Raw genomic sequence first — 25511 nt, 5'->3', positions numbered from 1 at the left:
CTATTATTCAGTATCTTGGAATTTTGCTTGAATTGTTCTAACCTATCCGATACCATGAAGCTACGAACATGAGTCTGACCAAACTGCGGGAGGCAGTGGAACACAGGAGTGCCTGGTGTGCTCTGGTACGTGGGGTCACAAAGAGTCGTACATGACTAAATGACTAAATAACAACAACATCCGATACCAAAGGGTTTGACTTGGCAACAACACATTCAAATAATTTAGAGTAACATAAAAGCACAGTTTGCTTTTATTTTTGTGAACGCATGTAAAAAAGAGAGAAAAGATTGGGATTCACATATCTTACTTCCTGTATGTAACTAAGGTGACAGACCCAACAAATTAAAGTCTGTGAATTCTTGCTTGGAGGAATTTAATATAAGATGGAACTTTATTTCAAACAGAAGAGCAAAAATGGAGTGTTTTGATCCTATTCTTTTTACATGGCTCCTTCAGGGTCAAGGTTCAAAATTATGGCCGTTCATTTACAGGTAGGAACCAGTGATAGAGTACCTGTTTTGCATGCAGAAAGTGCCAAGTTAAGTCCTTGGCATTTCCAGTTACAAGAAGCACTAGCAGATGATGGGAAATACCTCTGACTCACCTTGAGGAGTGGCTGCCAGTCAGGGTAGACAATGTTGGACTAGATGGACAAATACTCTGACCTCATATATGGCACCTTCTTATGTTACTAGGATGTTATTAGATAAACATACCCAGGGTACAAACTATGTGCACCTCCCATTATTTCTGCATGGTGCAGAGGCATTTTTTTATTGCCATCATTGGTCATTGCCGTCATTTTTCCAATGATTGGAAAAATACATGGCAGCAAGATTCCCCCAATTACATTCCACACATTAAGAAAATCACACCTGTGCCAATGATCAAAGGCCCAAGTCTTATGTGTTTGCATGTACAAAATGACAAGTGAGAGGTGACCCTTATTAGGGACTGCCAAGTAGACTGTTGGTAAAAAAGTGGTGGGGTGTTCTGGACCTATTGGTTGCTCTTTTATACAGATATAATGCACATTCGGAATAAGCAGCATAGGTAACTCTCAGGGACTTGCGGTTTTGTAATGCTTAAGCCTCAATACAGTGGAACCTCGGTTTATGAACACCTCGGTTTATGAATTTTCGGTTTATGAACACCGCGGACCCATCTGGAACGGATTAATTCATTTTCCATTACTTTCAATGGGAAAGTTCGCTTCAGTTTATGAACGCTTCAGTTTATGAACAGACTTCCGGAACCAATTACACCCATGCTTCAGTTTATGAACGCTTCAGTTTAAGTACTCCGCGGACCCATCTGGAACGGATTAATCCACTTTCCATTACTTTCAATGGGAAAGTTCGCTTCAGTTTATGAACGCTTCAGTTTAAGTACCCCACGGACTGTCTGGAACAGATTAATCCACTTTCCATTACTTTCAATGGGAAAGTTCACTTCAGTTTATGAACGCTTCAGTTTATGAACAGACTTCCGGAACCAATTGTGTTCATAAACCGAGGTACCACTGTAATACATTCTGTGAAGCTTGTCATGCTTGTCTGTTACAGCAAACACACACTTAAAATCTTGTGCAGTAGCTTGCTGAGTTAACCAGAGATGTCAACTCTGGGTCTCCCCAGTCTAAGACCAGGAGTGTACCCAGGGGTTGGTTGGGTTGCCTCCGCTCAGGGTGCTGGCCCGGGGGGGGGGGGGGGGCGCCGCCACAAAAATAATGTCTCTTCACTTTGGCTCAGAGCAGCCATAAGCCCATCTGTCTCTGCACTCCTCCGCTGCTTTGGTCAGCCAGGCAAGACGCACAGGCTCCTCTGGGCACCTTGGCGGAGGAATCTGGTCACTGGCATGGCCCATTGCAGCAGCCCTGCAGGGCGCCCTCCCCAATCATCACCAGTGCTGTTTTGAGTTTCTGATCCATAGGAGCCAACTCCTAGGGGCCGAGGTAACTTCAGCACCCGCACGAAAACAATTGAGGGGTCAGGGCCTCCCAAAGTTGATGAGCATTGTCACAGAAATGTTGTGTGCGCTGTGTCATTTATGTGTTCAATTATGTGGGGCAGTGCTTATCTGCCCCTATTTTAATCAAGCTGGCACCCCTGTCCTGATCCATAGTGTCTCCTGGGTTTTGAGGTGCTGATACAGTTCCTTGGCAAGGAGGGGGGGGGAGCACGGATGCATCTCCTTACCAAGGGCGCAAGAGATGAGGGGAGGTCTCCGATACAGCTCCTTGCAAAGGGTGCAAGGGAGCCTAGGTATGCTTCTGTTGAAGACCTGCAGGCTATCCAGTGCCATGCCCTTGCCCTAACAGTTTAATGATAGCCTTCAAAAACATTCCTCTCGTGGAACATAATTGAGCAGCATTTTGCAAAAGGAACTTTATTGCAGGCTGCTCACCAGGGGCGACAACTTGAATATATTATTGGGGGGGGGATAAGTAAGCCCTGTCCCGCATAATTCGATCACAAGAGGCATGCACACCATTTGAATGGCAATGGCCAGTGCCGGATTTACGTATAAGCTCAACAAGCTATAGTTTAGGGCCCCACTCTCTTCGGCCCCCCCAAAAAAATTTACAGGAAAAAATACCTGGATGTACATTTCCAAAATATAAGATAAAAAACAAATGAAATAAAACCTACATACAGCAACAGTATTTTGTGTTGTGTAGGCTCCTATTATGTAAATAATAATAATAATAATAGTAATATTTTATTTATACCCCACCCTCCCCAGTCAAAACCGGGCTCAGGGCATCTGACACCAATAAAATCACAATAAGACGTTAAAGAAAGAAAAACAATTATTTAAAATACGGGTTAAAATACATTTTAAATTTTAAAATGCAGCCTCATTTTAAAGTAGCCCAAATCACAACCATAAGGGAGGAAGTAAGCCTGCTAGCCTGTTCCCTAAAGTATCACTGGTTTGCTCATTTCTATCTATAGGGTGCCTACATCAGGGGTCCCCAGACTTACCGTGCGGCGGGCCGGTGCCCGCCGCGCCGACTACGCGGCGGGCCGGAGGGCAGGGGAGTGCGCGCACAGCGGGCCGGAGGGCGGGGGAGTGCGCGCCCGTGCGCATGTGCACACGCACACGGGCGGGGAAAAAATCGCCGAAAATCGCTTGTGTGCATGCGTATGGGCCTCCCCCGACCCGGAAGTGCACCAGATATGACCTCTTCCGGGTCGGGAGAGGCCCATACGCATGCGCACAAAGGATTTTCGGCGATTTTTTGCCGATTTTTTAGATCGTCGCTGCGCCGTGTGCCGTGAGAGCGGGCGGCGGCAGCGGGCGGCGGGGGTCGTCGCGGGCCGGATTGGAAGGCCGATTGGGCTGCATCCGGCCCGGGGGCCGTAGTTTGGGGACCCCTGGCCTACATTCTGCATGGGATGGTTGTAACGATTACTTTGATAAACGATTACTTTGATATTTTGTTATGTGCAAATGGCTTTAGATACCTACAGTATTAGGTCCATCAATTACCATATAGCATACATTCAACACAAAAAACAGCGACAATTTTTTGTTGTTACAGGTAGGTAGCCGTGTTGGTCTGAGTCGAAGCAAAATAAAAAAATTCCTTCAGTAGCACCTTAAAGACCAACTAAGTTTATATTTTGGTATGAGCTTTCGTGTGCATGCACACTTCTTTTTTGTTGACAAAGGACAGCAGGAGCAACTGCAACAAGCTTGCACGTGGAAACAAATAATCTTGGTCGCTTGGTTTTCATGAACTCGGGGCCTCGAGCCCTGCAGGGAGGTGGGAGAGAAGGCTGCTGCCGGAGGCGCAGTAGTGCTGGCTACTGGCTGCCTTGAAGCAACTACGGTAGTTGCTGGCTAACGGGAGGCCGGTGAGGGGCGGGGGCGAGGGGAGGCAAGTTATAAATGGCGGGAAGGCGGCCAGGAAGGGAAGCCAGCAGGCGAACAAGGAGGCGCAGACGGGGAAGAGCATGAACGCGGCCGTGTGGCTGTTGCTGAGCGCGGGGCTGAACTTAGGCAGCTCTGGGGGAGAAGCTCGGCCGGTAAGCGGGGCTCCAAAGCCCCTTTATTCTTTCTCCGCCATGCGCTGCGGGTTGCAGCTGCTGCCTTCCGCGCGTGAGGCATCTCGGGGAAGCCTGCAGCGCAGCCCCTGCCGGGTTTCTGCTGCCTGTACTAACTTAGCTCTTGTCTACCCAAGGTTGCAACCTATTTTTTGAAAAGGTAGCACAGGGATGGGGGCGAAATGTTCGCGTCGTGCTGCTGAGAGCGGAGATCGTGCGAATCCCTCCGCACCTAAATGTTAGCAGTAACAGTAATGCGGTAAAGTTAAACGTAAAAAGGTAAAGGACCCCTGGACGGCTAAGTCCAGTCAAAGGCGTCTATGGGGTGCGGCGCTCACTGCGAAGGATGCTTTCAGACAGTTCAGGCTACTGGTCCAACTAGCATTGCTTGCAGCGGGAAGGGCGCTTGGGGTTTCTTGTTAGTCCAGAGTTTTTACCTGACCGACCTGGCGGGAACTAAACCTGGGACCTCATCCTCTGCACTCTTGAATGCAGACACGGGGATGTGTGTAAACATCGCTGTGCATTTTTGTGCCCTGCCGTTTTGTGCTGCTGTCTCATTCCGATACCGATTGGTTTTTTGGGGGGGTTGTGGTTTTTATTTAAAGGTTTTACTTGTACCTTTAACTTTAAATGTTTTATAATCCATCCAAATGTTTGTAATCCATCCACTATTTGATGATGGACAGACTGTAAATGCAAGGAATAAATTAAACAATTTCTCATAAAAATAATAATTAGGAATGAAATATACAGCTGAAATGTTTTAAATAGATGGATAGTCAACTAAAAGTTTAGCTGGTTAGGTTATCGGATTTCTTTTTAAAAATGTAATACAAGATCAGTAATCCCTGCATTTAAACTCTGTAGGAAGGACAATGTAGGACTTTCTGATGTGAAGGTGAGTGCCACTCTATGTCAAAAAAAGCATTGAGTCCAGCTAGATAGAAATCCCAAAAGGGGCAGATTTCTCCCTAGAATCACTGTGGCTAGTGATACTGGGCCCCAAAAGTAGTTTAGTATTGGGAGATCTTGAGATGAAGATTGAATGCTGAGCGTGTCAGTACTTATTTTCAAAATCCTTGGATTTATTAAATCCTACTTTACCCCTGAAGTGCACTTTTCCATTGTATCCCAGGACAGACGGATGCCAACACACTTTGGTTGTGATCATTGTTTGCTAAATACTGTACATTTTTTAATCCCAGTAGTGAAGGCTTTGTAGGAGGGGTGATTGTTAGTTTAATAAAATCCACATTTCCATGTGAAATTCATGCCTCTATACTGGATTTTTATTTTATTAGGACAGAGTAGCATTTTGGGGTTTTTTCTTCTTCTCTACTTTTCAGTGACTGCTTCCAGACTTTGGAACTCCCTCCCTGTAGATGTTAAACTGGCTCACTCCTTGTTCTTTTTCTGGATGCTGAAGATTTCTTGTTCTGACAGATTTATGGGAACTGACTGTTTTTTAATGAAATGGGTGGTGCCGTGCTGTTTTAATTACAGTATATCAATGTTTAATTGCTTTTTAATTGTTTTCCCTTATGTTTTTAACTGCTCTTATTTTTATCTGTAAACCGTGGCAGGGAATAATAATAAAAAATTAATAATACTAATACTACTAATAATAATAATTCTTCTCATTTTCTTTTAATCCTGACTTTCTTTTTATTACAGTCCATTGAGTGTTACGAAGAAAATGGTATGTATAAATAAAACATGTATTTTAAGATTTTAATTTATCAGTGCAATCCTATTGTATGTTGGGTATTGCTGCAAGATTTAACCTATAGATCAATTGGTTATGGCCAATTTTGATCAATCAAATCAAAATTGCAAGTTAAGAATGTACATCAGGTTTTTTAAAAACTTTTTTTATTTCCGCAACAAATATTGAAAAACAAAATACATCTTTTCATCAGTGAGTGGTAACTTCTGTGTATTAGATTATGACTGAGTTTTTTTCCTTTAGCCTCTTAAAAATAATCCTTAGTTTTAATTGTGTTTAAAGGGCAGGTGATTAATGAATCACAGGGGTGTAATAGATGGAGTGCTGGACCCTAATCTATCTGATTATCTGTCAGGGATGGAGGAAAAAAGGATAATGAATTGAGTGGAGGGGAGCACTGTTAGGGTCTGTAATTAAAATCCAAGCATATCAACTTAACATTTGAAATAAATGTATCAGAATTGGATCATGTGTACAGTTTAGGGATTCTTGGTTTTTTATGTAAGGAGATCATTCAAATCCTGGGGAAAAAATCAAATAGAGGAAGTTCAGTCCCTACCCTAGTCAACAGTTGACAAGGATTCAGGCCCTGCTTCTGGTGACAATGCATGTTAGAATGGTGATTGGAAAATGTGTTGCTGTTAACCAGACCCAACAAAACTGCATCCCTATGGAAGATTTTCAGCATTTGTTGTTGTTGTTTAGTTGTTTAGTCGTGTCCGACTCTTTGTGACCCCATGGACCATAGCACGCCAGGCACTCCTGTCTTCCACTGCCTCCCGCAGTTTGGTCAAACTCATGTTCGTAGCTTCGAGAACACTGTCCAACCATCTCGTCCTCTGTCGTCCCCTTCTCCTAGTGCCCTCCATCTTTCCCAACATCAGGGTCTTTTCCTGGGAGTCTTCTCTTCTCATGAGGTGGCCAAAGTATTGGAGCCTCAGCTTCACGATCTGTCCTTCCAGTGAGCACTCAGGGCTGATTTCCTTAAGAATGGATAGGTTTGATCTTCTTGCAGTCCATGGGACTCTCAAGAGTCTCCTCCAGCACCATAATTCAAACATCAATTCTTCGGCGATCAACCTTCTTTATGGTCCAGCTCTCACTTCCATACATCACTACTGGGAAAACCATAGCTTTAACTATACAGACCTTTGTCAGCAAGGTGATGTCTCTGCTTTTTAAGATGCTGTCTAGGTTTGTCATTGCTTTTCTCCCAAGAAGCAGGTGTCTTTTAATTTCGTGACTGCTGTCACCATCTGCAGTGATCAAGGAGCCCAAGAAAGTAAAATCTCTCACTGCCTCCATTTCTTCCCCTTCTATTTGCCAGGAGGTGATGGGACCAGTGGCCATTATCTTGGTTTTTTTGATGTTGAGCTTCAGACCATATTTTGTGCTCTCCTCTTTCACCCTCATTAAAAGGTTCTTTAATTCCTCCTCACTTTCTGCCATCAAGGTTGTGTCATCTGCATATCTGAGGTTGTTGATATTTCTTCTGGCAATCTTAAGTCCAGCCTTTCGCATGATGAATTCTGCATATAAGTTAAATAAGCAGGGAGACAATATACAACCTTGTCGTACTCCTTTCCCAATTTTGAACCAATCAGCTATTCCATATCCAGTTCTAACTGTAGCTTCTTGTCCCACATAGAGATTTCTCAGGAGACAGATGAGGTGATCAGGCACTCCCATTTCTTTAAGAACTTGCCATAGTTTGCTGTGGTCGACACAGTCAAAGGCTTTTGCATTGTCAATGAAGCAGAAGTAGATGTGTTTCAGCATTCATACTGACTTAAAGAAGCTGAGAGTTCTCTAAAAACCTAGAGGAGAAACTAATTTAGGGGCCTTTTGGCAGAGTTACATTTTATATGTGTTAGACACAAGCCATTTCCTACCCAACCACCTCAATTGTCTGACACACACAACTCTCGGAGAACAACTTATCAGCTGCAATTATGCAATATTTCCATTCAACCTGATCTTGGTTTGTGCTGTTTCCTGGAATGAATGAAGTGGCATTTCATCCCTTGTTGTTCCCAAACAGAATAATTACGCTTTAGTGTTCTTTTCCACCACTGCATAGAATTTTATGCTCTGAAAGAATTTGCCTTCTGTTTGCTAATGTGAATGCTTTAATAAATATATCAATGGGAGGTTTAGAAGAACTTCTTGACACATGAGAAGCAATTAAAAATTAAAGTTCTGCATCCAAGCAGAGCTGGGCAAAATTACAAATATATATAAATAGCTTAATTTAATTAAAATCTTACTAATTAAAGTTAAATTTAAGTAATGGTCATATTGTGAAGCATTTCTTTATTTTTTACTGTGTTGTCATACAGCCAGAGGGCACTTATGGAAAGGGTGAAGGGCCACTAAAACTGATTGATATCATTTGTAGTAAATTATGTCATTGTAGAGTTGGAGGGTATCCCAAGGGTCATTTAGTCCAACCCCCTGCAGTGCTAAAGAAAGTGCTAAAGAAAGCTAAAGAAACCCAGACAGATGGCCACCCAGCATCCATTGAAAGAGACAATCATAGCATTTAACAATGTTATCTGTTGAATTGGAAGGCACTACACATACATGGTTGCATAGTAGTAATGATGGAGTTATTGGTACCCTCACTTTCCTATTATTCAGTTCAGATCATTGTGTCATGGTTTAAAATTCCAGAATTTAACTAGAAAGCCTGCTCTGGAAGCCAGTGAACCCACCAAATTCTCGTAAGCACCTACAGTGTCATATCCAGCACAGAAAAGCACTGAAAACAGCTGAACAGAGTAGTGATTTGGCACTTTATGTATTCATATTGTTTCATTCACTGCTTTTATCATTATTCCTGCCACTTATTCCTAGATTTGTGTGTGGGGGGTAAATCCATAAGAAAAGGTAGTAGCCAGCTTTTGTTTTGCTTACTCACCTGAATTTTACCTCCAACGGCCATTAGCTGGAAAATAATATGATAATAATCCATGTTTTGATATGTCTTTTTCTGGGTCCTGGGCATTACTATGAAGCCTGCAAGCTAAGTAATACTAACTATCAGGGCTTTTGCGCTCCAGGCGAGACCACCTTCTGGCGCCGCAACCCCCCCCCCCCAATTTCCTGGAGTTGTTGACCTTTTTAGAAAAAATAAAAGTGGAATAAATAATAAAATGAAAATAGAAAAAGTAGAAAAAATAAAAATAAAAATAAAATAAAAAAGTAAAAGGAGAGTTCCTTGGTTGTTGGTGAGGGGAAGGGGTAAAAAGCAGTCTCTTTACCTTGTCAGCTTGCGGCCTTCCCTGTTTCTGGCGCAGTCTTCCCCTGCTTCCTCTGGAGCCCTAGCTGCTGGAGGGGTAGGCCTGGCCAGAAGGGGTGCGGAACTCAGCGGCTTCAGGCAGCTCTCTGGAGGCGCGTGGGCGGCTCTGGAGAGCGGCCTGAAGGAGGAGGAAACCCCAGGCTCGCGCTCCCCATGCGCCTCCGGAGCTTCGCGCGGGGAGTGCGAGCCTGGGGCCGCCTCCACTGCGCCTCTCAGCTGTTGAGCGGCTTCAGGCCGCTCTCCAGAGGCACGAGGGGAGCGCGAGCCTGGGGCCGCCTCACCCGCCTCTCAGGCTGTTCAGCGCGCCTCCAGATACCGGCCTTAAGCAGCTCAACAGCTGAGAGGCGCAGTGGAGGCGACCCCAGGCAGTACCGGGCAGCGGCAGGCAGGCTGGCCAGCGCCCCCTCCATTTTGGCGCCCTAGGCAGCCTAGTTCGCCTCAATGGACGTGCCGGCCCTGCTAACTATTAAAGATTCTTGACCACTGTCTGGAGATAGCAGTGTTTATTTTAAAATAGGTTTAGGTTGCACTGATCTCTGATTCTTTGTCTTTCCAAGGGCCTTCTATTGAGCTGCTGAAGCACCACCAATTTGGACCATCAGATATTTCTGGCCTCGATGCAAATATCATTGAGAGGCAGGGAAAGTGCAACTTTAATATAACCTGGATCCTTGGTGCAAACGGTACGTCTCGTAGGTAGTGCAATAGAATGATTATGAAACTCATACTTTATAAACTCTTATTTATTTATAAAATACAGGCCATCTTTTTTTAGTGTTGTTTTTAGTCGTTTAGTTGTGTCTGACTCTTCTAGTCCCCATGGACCAGAGCACGCCAGGCACTCCTGTCTTCTACTGCTTCCCACAGTTTGGTCAAACTCATGTTCGTAGCTTCGAGAACACTGTCCAACCATCTCGTCCTCTGTTATCCCCTTTTCCTTGTCTTCTCATGAGATGGCCAAAGTATTCGAGCCTCAGCTTCAGGATCTGTCCTTCCAGTGAGCACTCAGGGCTGATTTCCTTCAGAATGGATAGTGTAGCCCACACCAAATCTTGCACTCAAGTTTGAAGTGTAACAGATGTTTACATACATCACGAGTACCAATCCATTCTGCTTTGATTTGGCCTTTTCAGCTCTGACGTCTGCTAGCAATAGAACCAGTTTGGTTGTATTTCAGTTTGGTGGGGAGGAGGAATATTCAGAATAAGGTTGTTTCCACTTACATAAATGCAGTGCAACAAAAGAAAATCCGTAGTGTGCTTTAAGAGCTTCTGCGATTGGTGCTTTCTTTGCATTCCTAATCACACAGCAATTTCACCATCACCTATCACTTAGGAACATAAGAAGCTGCCTTTTACTGAGTCAGTCCATTGGGTCCACCTAGCCCAGTACTGTCCACGCTGGCAGTGGGTCTCCTGGTTTTCAGGTGGGACTTTCCCTACCTGGAGATAACAGGGATTGAGCCTAGGACCTTGTGATGCAAGACAGGTGGTGTACCACTGAGCCACAGCCTTTCCCCTAAAATGGGGAGTACGATCAAACCTCGGTTGTTAAACGTAATCCATTCCGGAAGCCTGTTCGGCCTGTGAAATGTTCGACCATCGAGGCACGGCTTCCGATTGCTTGCAGGAGCTTTCTGCACTCAGGCGGAAGCTGCGTCAGATGTTTGACTTCCGAAAAACCTTCGAAAACTGGAGCATTTACTTCTGGGTTTTTGGCGTTTGGGAGCCAAAACGTTCCAAAACGGAGGCATTCGGGATCCAAGGTTTGACTGTAAATGTATGCCTGGCGTGTTCACTTAATTATTTAACTGTAAACCTGTGTGGGAAAACCCAGTAAAACTGATCAGATACAGTGGTACCTCGGTTTATGAACACAATTGGTTCCGGAAGTCTGTTCATAAACTGAAGCGTTCATAAACTGAAGCGAACTTTCCCATTGAAAGTAATGGAAAGTGAATTAATCTGTTCCAGACAGTCCGCGGAGTACTTAAACTGAAGCGTTCATAAACTGAAGCAAACTTTCCCATTGAAAGTAATGGAAAGTGGATTAAACCGTTCCAGATGGGTCCGCGGCGTTCATAAACCGAAAATTCATAAACCGAGGTGTTCATAAACCGAGGTTCCACTGTATGTGAGAAATAATCACACATACAGTACGAAAACAAGAGAAGGATTGACCACAACAAGGTCACTTTCCCCATGCCTTGTTTTGCATAATACTGATTTAATTATTTATCTTAGATTAATGCTTTGGTGTGGGTGGGTGTCGAAATTTTAAACTCGCACCCCATTTCCTTATTTCCCTGCTCTCTTCCTCCTCGGTTCCCTGGCATCTAGCTGATAAGCACATACAAAAATACTTTTATGTCCTTTGTGAACACACCACTGGCATACACGTTTACCACCATTTAAAGCATACAGATACATGTGGTAGAAACTGGAACAAAACATAATGGTGGGCAGATATGCCACTCTGTAAAGCAGCCTTCTGTGAATTTGGAGAGGCACTAACTGTATATTTACTTAGAGCAGGGGTTGGAATGTTGGCTGGACCAGAACTCCCCTCATCCTTGACTATTGCCCATGCTGGGCTGAAACTGATGATAGTTGGGAGGCAAACAATATCTAAAGAGCCAGTTCCCCACCCCTGATTTAGGACATTAATATATACTTGTTTGCTATAACCAGAATTTGCATAATGGTTCCTGAGATTAAGAAGGAGGTTTTTATCTGTTTGGAGACAACTGGGTGCCACTTTGAATCTTTCAAAACTGCAGTGATTTTAATTGCTGATTTCAAAACCTCAGATTTTTTTTTTTTTGGGGGGGGGAAGCAATGCCTAGTAAAAAGCTAGTATTTCTACAACACTTCAAAAACAAATAAGATAATGCGAGATTTTTGTTTGTTCTCTTTCCAGCCGGCATTAAATTCCTGAATGCCTCCAAGATATGTTTGCAGAAGGAAGGAAGTCGAAGCTGTATTAGATGTGATTACACAGAAAGGTTTCCATCCCAAACCATGCTCAGTGGTGAGAAAGTAAGAAAATGATTTTGTACTGTGCTGCTGTGGGGCAATGGGGAAGAATGTGAATTAAATTTATTTTATCTAAGGATTTACAGCCAGAAAGCTAGATAAGAGGCCGCAAACCCATATGGTTATGGAACAGGCAGAGAATCAAACACTGCAAACTTTTACAAGATTGCAGGAATGAAAGAGCTTGAAGGCTATTGCAGTACAACTCCCTGCACTGAAACACAGACTCTTAACACATTTTAGCAAATCTGTCCATTCATTGTTAGCCATACTCCTGGTAGTCTCATTTAAATCAATGGACTTAAGCCTTCTGTGAGTATGACTTAGTTCATGGGTAGGCAACCTAAGGCCCGGGGGCTGGATCTGGCCCTGTCACCTTCTCAATCTGGCCCATGGACGGCCCAGGAACCAGCATCTTTTTACATGAGTAGAATGTGTCCTTTTATTTAAAATGCGTCTCTGGGTTATTTGTGGGGCATAGGAATTCATTCATTTCCCCGCCCCGCTCCAAAATATAGTCTGGCCCCCCACAAGGTCTGAAGGACAGTGGACCAGCCCCCTGCTGAAAAAGTTTGTTGACCCCTGACTTAGTTGGTTATCATCCATTTATCTGTTTTGTACTTAAAAGTTCAGCCAAACCACCCCATCCCTCAACAAAACATGTGGCTGATGCTACTGTGGCTTATATTTTAAATTTTTACTTTTGGTTTGTTAGTATTGACGATCCACTGACTTACTGGTCTGGAGGAACAACAACATACATGCCAAGGGTACTTTGTAGAGGCTAGCTTGGAATCTGACTTTATTTTTATTTATTTAATTATTTATAAAAAAGGGTGGAGTACAATAATCGTGGGGTTGTCCAAATATGTCATTGGCCTATTGCATAGGATAGGTAACACTTTGGATTTTGTTAAAGCTGGAAGATTGTGTTTTGTTGTGGATGATTTTTCTTTGATTCCCATCCTCCTTGCAGCAGCTTTATCCCACTGTAGGAAGGGGGCGGGGAGGATAAGAATAGTCTACCAATGAATACTGATGTATCCAGATATATTCCTGGGAACCCTTTGGAAGCTTCTGGTTGACATAACTGGTGCTCTTGTTTGTTATATCCTGATCAGTCTGTCGGATGCAGAAATGAGTTCGGCCAATTGTAAGCCAGACCAGAAACTGGCATTATGTAAGGCAGCAAAATCTCATTCTGAAAAGTGTATGTATATGTGTATGAATTATGTTATCATCAGTTCTAAGTAGCAGCTTGCCTTTTTCTTTTTCCTTTTTTTTTTACAATATCAGGATGGCCAAAGCATCTTTTTCTAATTTAAGGAAAAAGACTTCTGCCCCTGTAATTTTGGTATTTTTCCATCCAGGTGAGATGAAATTTGCAGGTGTTTAACTTTGGCGTTCAGACCGATAAGGAAAATGGTCCTCATTTTATAAAATAAAAGTGTGCATCCTTATACGCTTAAGTACTCTGCTGTTTGTGACTGCTGATTGTTGCATCCTCAATCCTTGATTAAATGGCGTACAGTCTTACCTGATCTATCCCTTCATTTTGGCACAAGACATTTCAAACATGCTGGAACCATTCCAATAATTGCTAATGTACTTATGAATGAATAAGTAACTAGGGGTATGCACCCAAACTAAGCTTTGGGCTCCCCAAAATCATACAGTGACACAATCAGGTGACCATCTCCTATTGAGATGCTCAAACATATTGCCCATCCTGATGCTTCATTTTAGCTCCAGTTGCACTAAGCCTTCCTATAAGCACACTACCAGGAGAATGTCTGGTTCGTTACTTCATTTGGGTACATTGTCACTTGTGGAAAATGGAGAAAGAAATCTGCATTCAATTTTGTTTTGCTTATGTTCTAGCATCTTCATCTTCAAAAATATGCTCAGATATGAATATAATATGATCTTCAAACTTGTCTTATTTCAGTGGCAGTTCTACTATACTGGATTCCCAGTAGATGAAAATAATGAATACCACATTGAAGTTTTCAACCTACCGCCACCAAATCCACATGAAGATCATCCTAAAAAACACATAAAACGAGTTTCTCCAGGTAATTGAACAAATGTGGTCTTAAACATTTTCACATGAAAATACCTGCTGTAAGTTTAGTTTGATGGGCTTTTCAGTCTATCTTCACATTAAACGAACAGCTATTAAAAGGAGAACCATAAACGGCTTTCAGTTTATTCAAATCATATTTTCATTCATGATTATGATATATGTGTGTGTGTATTGCACACACACCCCTTTGAAAAAGTAATGAGTTGGCATTGGATCCAGAGACGTTTTCTCTGACGCAGGAAGCTTTTCTGGCTCCAACGCAATGTGTAAATGCAACCAACATGGATGCATAATAAATACATGAATTATCCAATTTATGAGATCAGCCAAGGCATCCTGCTAATTATCCATGTGATGGCAAACCCAGCTGTGTAATGTGTAAAACGATCTTTTCTCTGGCATTTTAAAATATTTTGTTAACTAAAGTGAGCCTGACCATTGAAATATATTCATTTCGAGCTTGGAAGGCTGAAACATTTTAAAAGGAAAGGAAAATAGGAAACTGCCTTATACCAAACAGAAGACTGGGCCATCTAGTGCCGTGCTCTCTATGTTAACTGGCAGCAGCCCAGCAGTTTCAAACAAGAGCCTTACCCAGCCCTGCTTAGAGATGCCAGGAGCTTGAATTGGCGCTTCTGCAAAATAAGTGCTTGCTACTTAGCTACAGTGCTTCCCCCTTATCACTACTACACACAACCTTAAACAGAGTGATATGAAAATTCTGTTTCTGACAAAGCTCATCGAGCTACAAAGCAATCATAAGATACTTCTGCAGTGTTTGTAAAAGCTACTGCAGTTGCTACGATGGGATTCCTTAATATATGTTTTCCAGGTGAACCAACAGTTTAGTAGTTGGCATTCAGGTTCCATTCTGAAGAGATTTTGTGCAAATGAGATTCTTCAGTTAATATGCTGTATCTTGATATAAAAAGTTTGCCCAGCTTCTAATTATAAAAACTCTTTATTTAAATTCAGGTTGTAAAGACCGTGTGTTAAAATACTGTAAATCTTGCATAGAGAAAGGTAAGTGCATACTATTCATTTGTGATGTTGGAAAGTATTTTCATTCCAAATAAAAAGAGGGTTTCAAATAATGGGTTGTATCCAACGAAGACGTCTTGTTCAGGCAAGGGAAGAGAGCAATTTAACCTGGTGGTTACCGGAGCGTCAATTACAGTAGTTAGGGTATCCCTGGGATACAATATGTGGAAAGCAGAATGCAGTAGGAGTGGGAAGAGTGGCTCAGGGCTATTTGATAATTATTCAAAACAGGTGCTTCCCACCTATCCACCCCAATATCTCGGCAAGGTGGTTGGCAGTCTGAAGTAAAGCGCTTGAAACATCAGTGCTACAGTACATCAGTTCTTTAACTGAATAATTTTTGTATGCTTAGTGCTGAGTGGGTATGGTGCCTTAGCAGCAATTGTGCGCCTGCTTTTTACAGCTGAGTAGCCATTATGTCATCTTTCAGATGCTGTGCTACAGGCTTCCCTCATCCCTGATCATTGGCCATGATAGCTGGGGCTCCATGGGAGTTGGGTGTCCAACAACAGAGGAAGGCCACCACCATGTAGGATAACCCTACTTTAAGGACTTCCAAAATTTCAATAGAAATTATTTTGACATGAGGTTTTAACACATTTCTCTATTTCACAGGAAGCTTATGGGACCCAAATATAACGGTATGCCACAAGAAGTCAGAAGTGGTAGTGAACTTTACAGCAAGTCGCTTTTGTTTCAAATATGTAATCCGCCTTCATGAACCATCAGGTGATCTGTATGATCATATCGTGGCTACCAAGGTACATTTTTCATTTTAAGATAGGTGAAGTGCTTTTAGGAAACATAGTCAAGAATTTTACAAAAAAAGAGAGAAAGAATCATCATCATCAATGGGCTTCTATACAGATATATATTTGGTTTTTTGAAGCTGTATGTAATAATTAGGCATATAATTTTTATCTTGTTTTTCTTTGGATTAGGAGAATGATACTAGAATTTCTGAAAAAATATTGTTGACTGATCAAAGCAACAAAACCTTTAAAGAGGTAAAATCTAACTTCAACTTAAAAGGAAAAAACAAATCTATTGTAATTATAATTTAGCATGTGCTTTCTCATATTACTGCTTAAATCTAATAAAATGTGTTTTCAGACCTTTTTCCACATTAAAGGGCTAACTGTACGTTATACACAAATACATTTTTGTCTAAAAGAGACCCAATCCCATTTTTTAATATTTTGAAACAATGCTTTTGGAAAGGGGATTTAGGATTCAAACTACCTTTGGCATTTGTCATGCAATCCCCTGCTAGTGGTGACAGAGAATCCTAGGGAACCCCCCCCCCCCAGCACAGTTCAGATGTTAGGACTACTGTGACCAATATCATCTTATACAGTTGAAGCAAGTCCCACTGAATATAATGTGACTGACTTCTGAGTAAACATGTATAGGATTATACTGTGCTAAGCCTTTTTGTGTCAACTTTTAAAAAGAAAACAAATATTTCAAGGAAATACTGGGTTATATCTAAAGGTCCCCTTCCTCAGCTGGAAGATTACTTTAGTCAGAGCCTTTGGATACAGTCCTTAGTTTCAGATTTGAAATTTTATTTTATGTACAGTACTACAATAAGAAACTGGAGGGGCCAATCAGGGATACAAGATTGTTAAGAAAAATAAAAAGAATATTTATGTGAGCACATAATTTAGCTACATTGTGGGTTTATTTTAAATCTTCCAGCTAATTCCTCGTTTTCCAGTGTGCGAAGGTCGTTGCCCAAGACACTCAGAGCATCAGGAGCAGTGTACTAAAGAACTTCCAGATGGTTAGCTGAAACCTGCTGAATTTCACTTCAGTGTAGGCAACAGTAAGCTAGACTGGTGTAGTGGTTGGCCTTTATCAGAAGGATGAAAGAGGCAGAGGGGGAATATGAAGGAAAAGTTGGAATACATGAAGCAGTGGAAGGAAGAGGGACTTGTTTTTTTAACCTTGGCCAAATCTCTCTCTCTCCAGTGATCTTCCCCTCAAATGTATCTCTCTTAGGGGAAATTATCAGCTCCTGCCTCTAATAAGCCTTGGAGCATTGCTTCCACAGTTTACTTTCTTAGTGATGTCCAACCGAGTTACTTTTTAAAAAAGTCAGCATCCTTGGGTATAAAATCTTAATTTTTAAGAGCTTTCGTGGATATAGAAAAGCCAGATTTAGCTTTTTTTATATACTGTACTAGGCCTTTGCTTTGCAAGGTTATTCACAACTGGTTTCTTATGCAACTGACAATTCCTTTTCTCTTCTAGTCTCAACAGATTTGGTAGGCAATTACATAATTATTTGTTGCCTACTTGCTTCCTTATTTCTGGTAGTGTGCATGGTTGCTGCTCTACTGCATTACAAGAGGAAGTATGGTAAGTTTTTGTCTTTCCTCAGAGAAAGCCATGAAGCTTTTTTTTTTTAAAGAAACACTTGGTTTCCTGAGACACAATCACTCTCACACATGCTGATTTTCCTCCACTAAAATAATACCGTATGCACATGTTAACTATGTGTGAAAGACGATGTATGCATTTTTGTTTTGCTGTGACTACACGGGTTGCAAAGCTGGTGTACTTCTGAAAACAGAGGGAGAGACAAAGCGAGTGTATATGAGAGGACAAATTTTCTTGCTTGGACAGAGCCTTCTCTTCTTCCTTGGCATCTTCCCTCAAGGGGAGGGTAGAAGGGAAAGCTGATTGAGTTTTATGTGTTGACCTCTTTTGCCATCATTCCCTTGTATCCAGTACAGAGGGAAATAGGAGATTAAAACATTTGGGAAAAGTAACTCGACTTTCAGCAGCATGGCTCTCCAACCTCTGTTTAAATTGTTCCGCCAATAAAACTAGTTTACAATCAACGGCATTGAAAGGTGGAATATTAATTCCATTATATTCACCACAGTATTGCATTCATATTTGAATATCTACTTTGGATCCTGTTGGCTTTAAAGTCATTGTACAAGTTTTAGAACCAGGCATACACAACTTGTAACCCACTAAGTTAGATGCAAGTGATCCTATGTGTATTGTAGCCTGGCAGGTATTTCACAACTAGCTTTTTCCAGCCCAGTGCTATTCAGGTAACAAAGCCAGGTTTATTGAAAGTAGCAAAGTGAGCTTTATTGTGACTTACTCTTTAATATGAGTGTACGGTTAGGATTTAACTGTAGGGCAATGGAACTCAATTCTGAGTTGATATGCATAGGGTTGCAATGCATCTCTGGCACTTGTTGGCGAATATTGTAGCAAATATTTGGGAGGCTCGGGGATGAAAAAGTTCTGTGCCTTCAGAAAAAGGGGGATTAGGATTTGGAAAACAATGAATTCCCAAACTTATATATTATATATATTGTTTGAGTAACATGTTATCAACTACTAGCTTCCATTTTTTCTATAAAAAGCAGGTGCAGGTTGGATATTAACAAAGAAACCTTTTCCCCTCATGATGTAGCTTTCTCTTATCCTTGCTTTCCTGTTATTAATAGTTATGTATGTGGTGTAGTTTCTGTATGAATGTATAGTATTTTGTATATATTAGACAGGTGTATTTTAAAACAAATCTTTCTGCTTTGCAAGTTCAGGTAAACAAATGCTATTTTTAAAGGCACTTAACAATGAACTTTGCTTGCTCCAAAAAGGTTGTATTTAACAGTTTGTGGGTTTTACTTTTGTTAACAGGTACAGGCAGAAACTGGGCTCTTGCTCCAATAATGCAACACATACCTGCTACAGTCCTTGTTGTATATTCCCAAGAAGTATGTTTTCAGCATACTGTCCTTGCTTTTGCTGAATTTCTACATGAATGCTGTCAAAGTAATGTCATTATAGATGCATGGCAAAAACTGAGAATTGCTGAAATGGGTCCAGTACAGTGGCTTGCAACCCAGAAAGAAATTGCTGATAAAATTATTTTTCTCAGTCCAAACAATGCAAATCCTGCATGTGATTCTACTTGCAGAACAACTGTAGACAGCCACAGTGGGAACTCTGAATGTATGTTCAAGTTTGCATTTAACCTTTTTTGCAGTGACTGGAAAAACCAGTCTTCTCTCCATAAATACATGGTGGTTTCTTTCAGTGAAAAGAATCAAACTAACAGTCTCCCAAGTCCTTTGAATATTTGTCCAAAGTATGTCCTAATGAAGGATATTGACTCCTTTTGTAGAGACCTCTCAGAGCCCAAAGTATAGTGAAGGTACAAAGTTAAAATGCATATGGAGCCTTAAGGCAAAACTTAAATTACAAGTATAGGACTAAAACAAACGTATAGAACCTCAGAATCTGTCTTTGAATAGGGTATCTTTCTCTCCTAAAAATGAGTTAATTCTGTATATCAGTAATTTCTGCACACCTCAAGCTTAAGGATGACTTATAGGGCAAGTGGCTCCGTGGCAAGAAGAGCGGATACAAACACATTCTAAAACAATTCATGCGGTGTTCTACTTATGGAGTACATAAAATTAAGAACTAATAACTTTGTAAACAGTATTGGAAGTGTTCGCTTGTTGGACTTGTAGCATCATAAAACTTATTTTATCTTGTCAGATCTATCTTTGATTTTAATATTTGCATTCTGCTTTTCCAGTGATATAGAGCTCAAAGCAGCACACAATAACAAGCATATAAAGAAGAACATTACAATTACTATAATCAGTGCTTTTCTTCTAGGGGAAAAAAGGTGCCGGTACTGTACTGCATACCTTTGAGCCAGAAAAAAAATCATCTCACTTAGTTCAGATGGTGCAGAAGACTCCAGTGGTCCTCAAGGCTACATCCTAAAAAAAAGTTATTGACCTTGGAATTTATGTTTTTTTAAAAAATTATTGAAACACTTGGAAACACTCCCCTGTTGCCCCCTCAGGGCTTTGGAGTCAAAGATGCAGCTCCCTAGGCAGAAACAATTGGTTCTTTCCAAATCTACCTGCTTCGTGCCGGGAGTGTGGGGAGAGGGGAACAGGGAATTCCCCCAGCCCTCAGGACTTCATCTCTTTCTGAGGGAGAAGGTGCCAAACATCCTCCACAGAAGCTGTCCTGGAACCCTTTAGTGCCTCCACTTCTCGAGCTCATCCTATTTTGCTTCTGAAGCAGATGTGTCCAAATGTTCCACAGAATAAAATTCTGGAACTTTTAATTTCCTCACCAGCTAGCTCAGCTTGTTCCTGCTTCTGGGAGACAGGGAGTGTGACATAAGTTGCAAGGAAATTCCCTCAAACTTTATTAACTGTTAACCAAGGAAGAGACCATTTGAGATTCCACATAATCACAACCTGACACACACATGACTCATGGTTTCAGCCCATTCTGCAATGTTTATACAATACTGGACCTTCGGCCTTCAGACGAGATGACCAGAAAAGAAAAGAGATTCACTATGACTGTTAGTAGATTTTTGCATCACTCCTGGGTGATTTTATCAATTGGGAAATTGAAGTCCTGTTCCGTGTCTGTCTCTTGTTCTGGACATCACTCACCCTGGTACCTCTCATCTGGGGACTCGACAGTGCCTGCTCAATAACCTTTAGAAACCTCTGACTGTATGAACATGTCTTGTGCTATTTTTTTTAATCAGCTTTGCTGTCACCTTTCCTCACTCATCCCATTTTAAAGTGGAGGAAGAGAAGTCAACAGGGGCAAGAAAGAAGTGAGAAAAAGATGAGTAGGGAGAGAATTAAGTTCTGAGAGAAAATGCTGAAGAGGAATAGCTGAAAAATTGCTCTGATCCTGGAGGAGGCAAGAAAGGAACTGGGAAGTGAGCGTAACAAACCATATGACTGCCTGTTCTGGGCAGTAGATAGAGACAACCCCTAGCTGTATACTTCCCTCATACTAAATGAGAATTATTAATGTAGTCACAATAGGAGCTTCACTGAGACCACCCCAAAGCATAAATCTAGAGAAAAGCTTTAACAGCCCAGAAGAAACAAGATACTTTTATACAGATTTTATTAAAAACACAAATGTTAGGGCTATAAAGAGGAAAAAATGCTGAGTATTACTCTCTATCTAAATATTGCACGAGATCACCACACAAAAGCAGCTCTTTCGCGTAACATACGGACACCAAATCGCTGCCATTCTCGTTGATATATCCAGAGCTCCTGTGTTGTATCCAGGCAGGCTAGAACAGCACCCCCTTTCCATGCTATCAAACGAGGATCCATGTCCTACGATTAACACAAAGGAAAAGAATGGGCAAGGTAAATGGTGTAAGCTAAACCTCATAAACCCACTTACATTTGCTTTAAGAATGTTACTGTTTTTAACGGGGGATACTGTGAGACATTGTGCTCAGTGCTTAAAATCTTTACAAACCCAAATTGGCACAAAAGATACCATTTACTTTGTGGCAAAAGAAGAATCACTTTGTTGCTGCTGTTCTTAATGAATTTTAGGCAGAAGGCCATCACCTTTAGTTTATTAGTCAAGCCCCTTGCACAAAAGATCCAATGCATGTTCTTTGCTATATACTACACTATTGAAATTTACAATTAACATTCTGTACTGGCCAATACATTTAACAGCAATTTGTAATTAACTAGACGAGGATATGAACTGCTGTAGCAAGTGCCTTAACATAAGACAGGTGGCTCCGCCCACTTTTGATTCTAGCTCCACCCACAACTGCAGTCATGTGGCCCGACAGAAAAGAAAATATTTCCCAACCCTGACCTAAAAGCATGCCTAGATTCATATACAAGTACCTTTGGTCTCGTAATAACTTCTACGTTTTCAACAACTCTCCTGAAAGAAGGAGGCATTTTGTTGAGAATTCTGTGCTGAAGGAACTCCTGGGCTTTGTGGAACATCAGACCACCTCCTACGACCAGGATGGAACTGTACATTTTTTTTTTGGTATCGTCAGATGCTGAAAAATCGAAAGTTTTATGTAAACCCTGAAGAATGAATTGAAACAATGTATAGAATTAGCCGTTAACATTAAAACAGATCAAACCGGGTAACTAAACAGGAAATGGATGAGAGTGAGAGTAGAAATTTAGTTTCTGCAAACTTAGGAATCCTCCTTGTACAGTACTAGAATCTATCTTGGCCAAAGTATTAATGTTAATAAACAAGTATATATAGTCTTCTTACCACAACAATCAATACTGTGCAAGATTGCTTTGTCAAGGCCTAACGCTTTCCCTTCAAACTGAGATACAGCAGTTTTCCTGGACATGTGAGCTGTAAGGGGTTCTTCAGACTCATTTCCACCCATAATGCAGTCACCGTGTGAAGTGCCAATCTCCACTTCTGGAGGATAGAGATTTTCAGCAACGCTTGCAGACTGGCCACGCAGATCTCCCTCAAATCCACTAGGCTTGGAAATCGACTTCCTGTCGGCTGTTGCTTTTGCAGACTTTAAAAAGCAAAACAGGGCAGGTTATCATTTGAAAAGATCAAATTTTGTTAGATGCAAAACACATTCCACAGTATCTGCCAAAATAGGTTTGAGGAGTGGAGTGTTGCAGCTAAAAACAGCCCCACGTATCACACCTGCAACTAAGGGACTGGGCGGCGAGTAAAGCCACACTGCTACTTCTGGCCTTTCGCCCCATATTATTTTCATATTCTTTGGCCCAAGCACCATATGCTCCCTTACCCAAGTCTTCCATTTCCAATGGCTCAGCACATTCCATACACAGTATACACATCGAAGCTGCTGCATGTGCCATCTAAACTATAGCAATCTGTAGGATCAGAGTGGTAGCTGAAGAAATACTACTGAAGTTTTGCTTTTATTATTTTGTAAAAAGCTTTTACATAACTAAAGTAATGACAATAAAATCAAGCATATTAAAGTAACATGGGTCATTCCATATCATGATCCAATTTCCCGCCTCATGTCATCCAATTTTCTTAATATTTTGTACACTTGTTGAATGATCAAAACTAAGTTTAAATCTAAAATGTTAATTTTTTATCACATCCTGTTTTGGAGTCATGAGAGTTTGAAATTTAAAAAAATTGACAATTCTGGCCATGTCTGACTACACAAAAACTGGAAAAGCTCAGTCCAGAATTGAGATATTTCAAAACTAAAAAATACCAATATCTTCAGAACATCGTGGGCCTTAATATGATACGTCACATGATGGGCTTACTTTAAATTTTAAAGTTAGATTACAAAATTTAAAAAGTGATTTAATTTATCATTTCCAAATAAAATGTATTGATTATTAAATATAAGATCTACCTGCAAAATTTCATCTTGGGGTCTCAATGGGATCACATTTTTAACTAAATTATTTTGTAGATACATGTCTGCCTTATTGCGTTCTACTTAGGATAAATGGGTCTTCTTGGAGTAAAATATAACAGAATAAATAAGACTTCAAACTATAATATCAGTTACTTCAGGCATTTCTTTAGAAAGTTATTTAATTAAAAAGTATCTGAAAAGCTAGTCAGGCTTTTCTTTTAAAAATGTGTTCCCAAGCAGAGTGATAGATTGCAGTTACACGGTGGAATTAATGCTTTGAAAGGATTCTTGGTAGTATCTACACACACACTATGCCTATCCGGACACAACCCTAAAGCACAGTTTAGCTTTATAAAAGTCTCTGTCAGCCTTGAGCTCACTTGCTATCATCCAGAATGACTATGAAAACATCAGAAACTGCTACTTCTGTTTTAGATGAACTGCTGTTTTGCATGCTGCCAAACTCAAACTGTGTTAAATTTTAACTATAGTTAGCTGGAACAAGCCAGCTTTATAAACTTTGGTTTGAAGTTGGCTTCCTTCAATTAACTATAGCTGAGATTAACCACTGCTCATCCAGGTTCAAACAACAAAGCAAGCTGCTGTTGTTCTAAAATGAAAGCAAAAGCTCCTGAACTCCTCCTTGCAGCCATGCCAGAGGTCTAAATGAACCCTAAATTTATTATTATTATTATTATTATTATTATTATTATTATTATTATTATTATTATTATAATATACCACCCTTCAACCAATGATCACATGGCGGTTTACAACATTAGCATGAACCACCTAGCTATTCTGTGAGAGGAAAGGTTTAATTAAGTATAATTAGATCTGTGCAGAAATGTCTCCTAGGAAGAGAAAACAAGTAAAAAAAGACACACAACACACCTGCTCCTGCTTACTTTGTGTAGCTAAGAGATAATGTTCATCATGCGGATCCTCAGGATCACCTTGTGATCGTTGCTGCAAAGATGTCATTTTCTGCCCCACAATTCCAAAGGTTGCTGGATAAAATAATGCCATAGGAGCCTAATCGTGAGAGATGGGGAAGAACTCAACGCTTGCTTGTTGCTTGCTTTCTAACTGAACAACCAGTTTCAGAAGCAAATAAACATATTGGGTGGTATCTAATGCACTTGTTCTGTTAGCAGAAGGATTTTCACTTGCCGCAATGGAACTTTCCCCTTATCACACCCTGCCCAAATCTGCTCCAGAAGGCTAGAACAGATTTAGGGGGGGGTGCAGGGGGGGGGGAGTTATGTTGCACAAACTTAAATCCTTCTGCTGATATAACAAGCTACTCAGAGCTGCACGGGGTACAGCCCCGTGTTCCAAACAATATGATACTTGTCAGCAGCACGTGTAGATAGAAAAATGTCAAGTTCATTTAATTCAACATTTGAGCTACTGTATTTGCTGTGTATCTCTTGAATATCGTAGCACTAAATGAGACTGTAATAAGAGAAACATGCAGATTGAGCTGCTGAAAATTAATTAACACCTCATTATTTTCCATTGACTTCTGCACTTAAGTCCGCATCTACATCCCAGGGCATGCCTATTCATAGGGCAGGATTCAACTAAGTTGTGTACACAGAGTGCGGTCTGCATTCTTCCACCCGTGTCCTGCTAAATCTACCTTGGAGGGTTAGGAGAACCACAATAACAGGTTTAGGGAGCACAGAGGGGGATGAGAGGAGGGATAGTCTCTTAGCACCTTATGTTCATGTATACCCCACCCAGTCTTTACCTGTAACTTTTCATCTCCCAAGCGCAACTGATACAGCAAAGCTGGAGAATCTGGGTGACGGACTTGAAACTCATGATCTTTTAGTCCAGATAAATCCTGGTAATAAAACATAGAAAAAGGTGTTAATGCTTTAATGAACTTTCAAATCTTTCAAACTACACTAAGAAGAGATCAGCCACACATGTGAATTTTTAGTTTTCTCCCCACTGTTGGTAACTTCATAAACCTCTATTACCATTAATTATACAGCTAAAAATCTGTAATGTCACACTAGATTGTGACCAAACATGGGCCTGGGAAACAGCAAATCAGAAGTG

The 25511-nt window shown here is 41.1% G+C and overlaps 2 protein-coding genes across 2 annotated transcripts in view; one reads left to right on the top strand and one right to left on the bottom strand.

Moving 5' to 3' along the window:
• The first annotated feature begins 3916 nt into the window (after window positions 1-3916).
• On the top strand, window positions 3917-19861 carry IL17RB (interleukin 17 receptor B). The gene is given in 12 exon segments (XM_035106340.2): window positions 3917-4037; window positions 5733-5757; window positions 9643-9768; window positions 12005-12123; window positions 14069-14195; window positions 15182-15229; window positions 15863-16008; window positions 16189-16254; window positions 16949-17033; window positions 17504-17611; window positions 18917-19425; window positions 19427-19861. Coding segments are annotated over 12 exon segments (1494 nt in total). The 5' UTR covers window positions 3917-3965; the 3' UTR covers window positions 19490-19861.
• ACTR8 (actin related protein 8) overlaps window positions 19838-25511 on the bottom strand; it is an 18379-nt gene continuing 12705 nt past the window's right edge. Inside the window, exons 9-13 of the mRNA XM_035106339.2 lie at window positions 25195-25290; window positions 24333-24473; window positions 22331-22595; window positions 21940-22103; window positions 19838-21402 (exon numbers count right to left, since the gene is read on the bottom strand). Of these exons, the coding sequence (XP_034962230.1) occupies window positions 21259-21402; window positions 21940-22103; window positions 22331-22595; window positions 24333-24473; window positions 25195-25290 (810 nt within the window). The 3' untranslated portion in view covers window positions 19838-21258. The remainder of the gene's footprint in view (window positions 21403-21939; window positions 22104-22330; window positions 22596-24332; window positions 24474-25194; window positions 25291-25511) is intronic.

Source organism: Zootoca vivipara, chromosome 2, assembly GCF_963506605.1.
Source record: "Zootoca vivipara chromosome 2, rZooViv1.1, whole genome shotgun sequence".
Classification (NCBI taxonomy): Eukaryota; Metazoa; Chordata; class Lepidosauria; order Squamata; family Lacertidae; genus Zootoca; species Zootoca vivipara.
The sequence above is the reverse complement of the archived record's forward strand: the minus strand, read 5'-3'. Positions and strand labels throughout refer to the sequence as shown.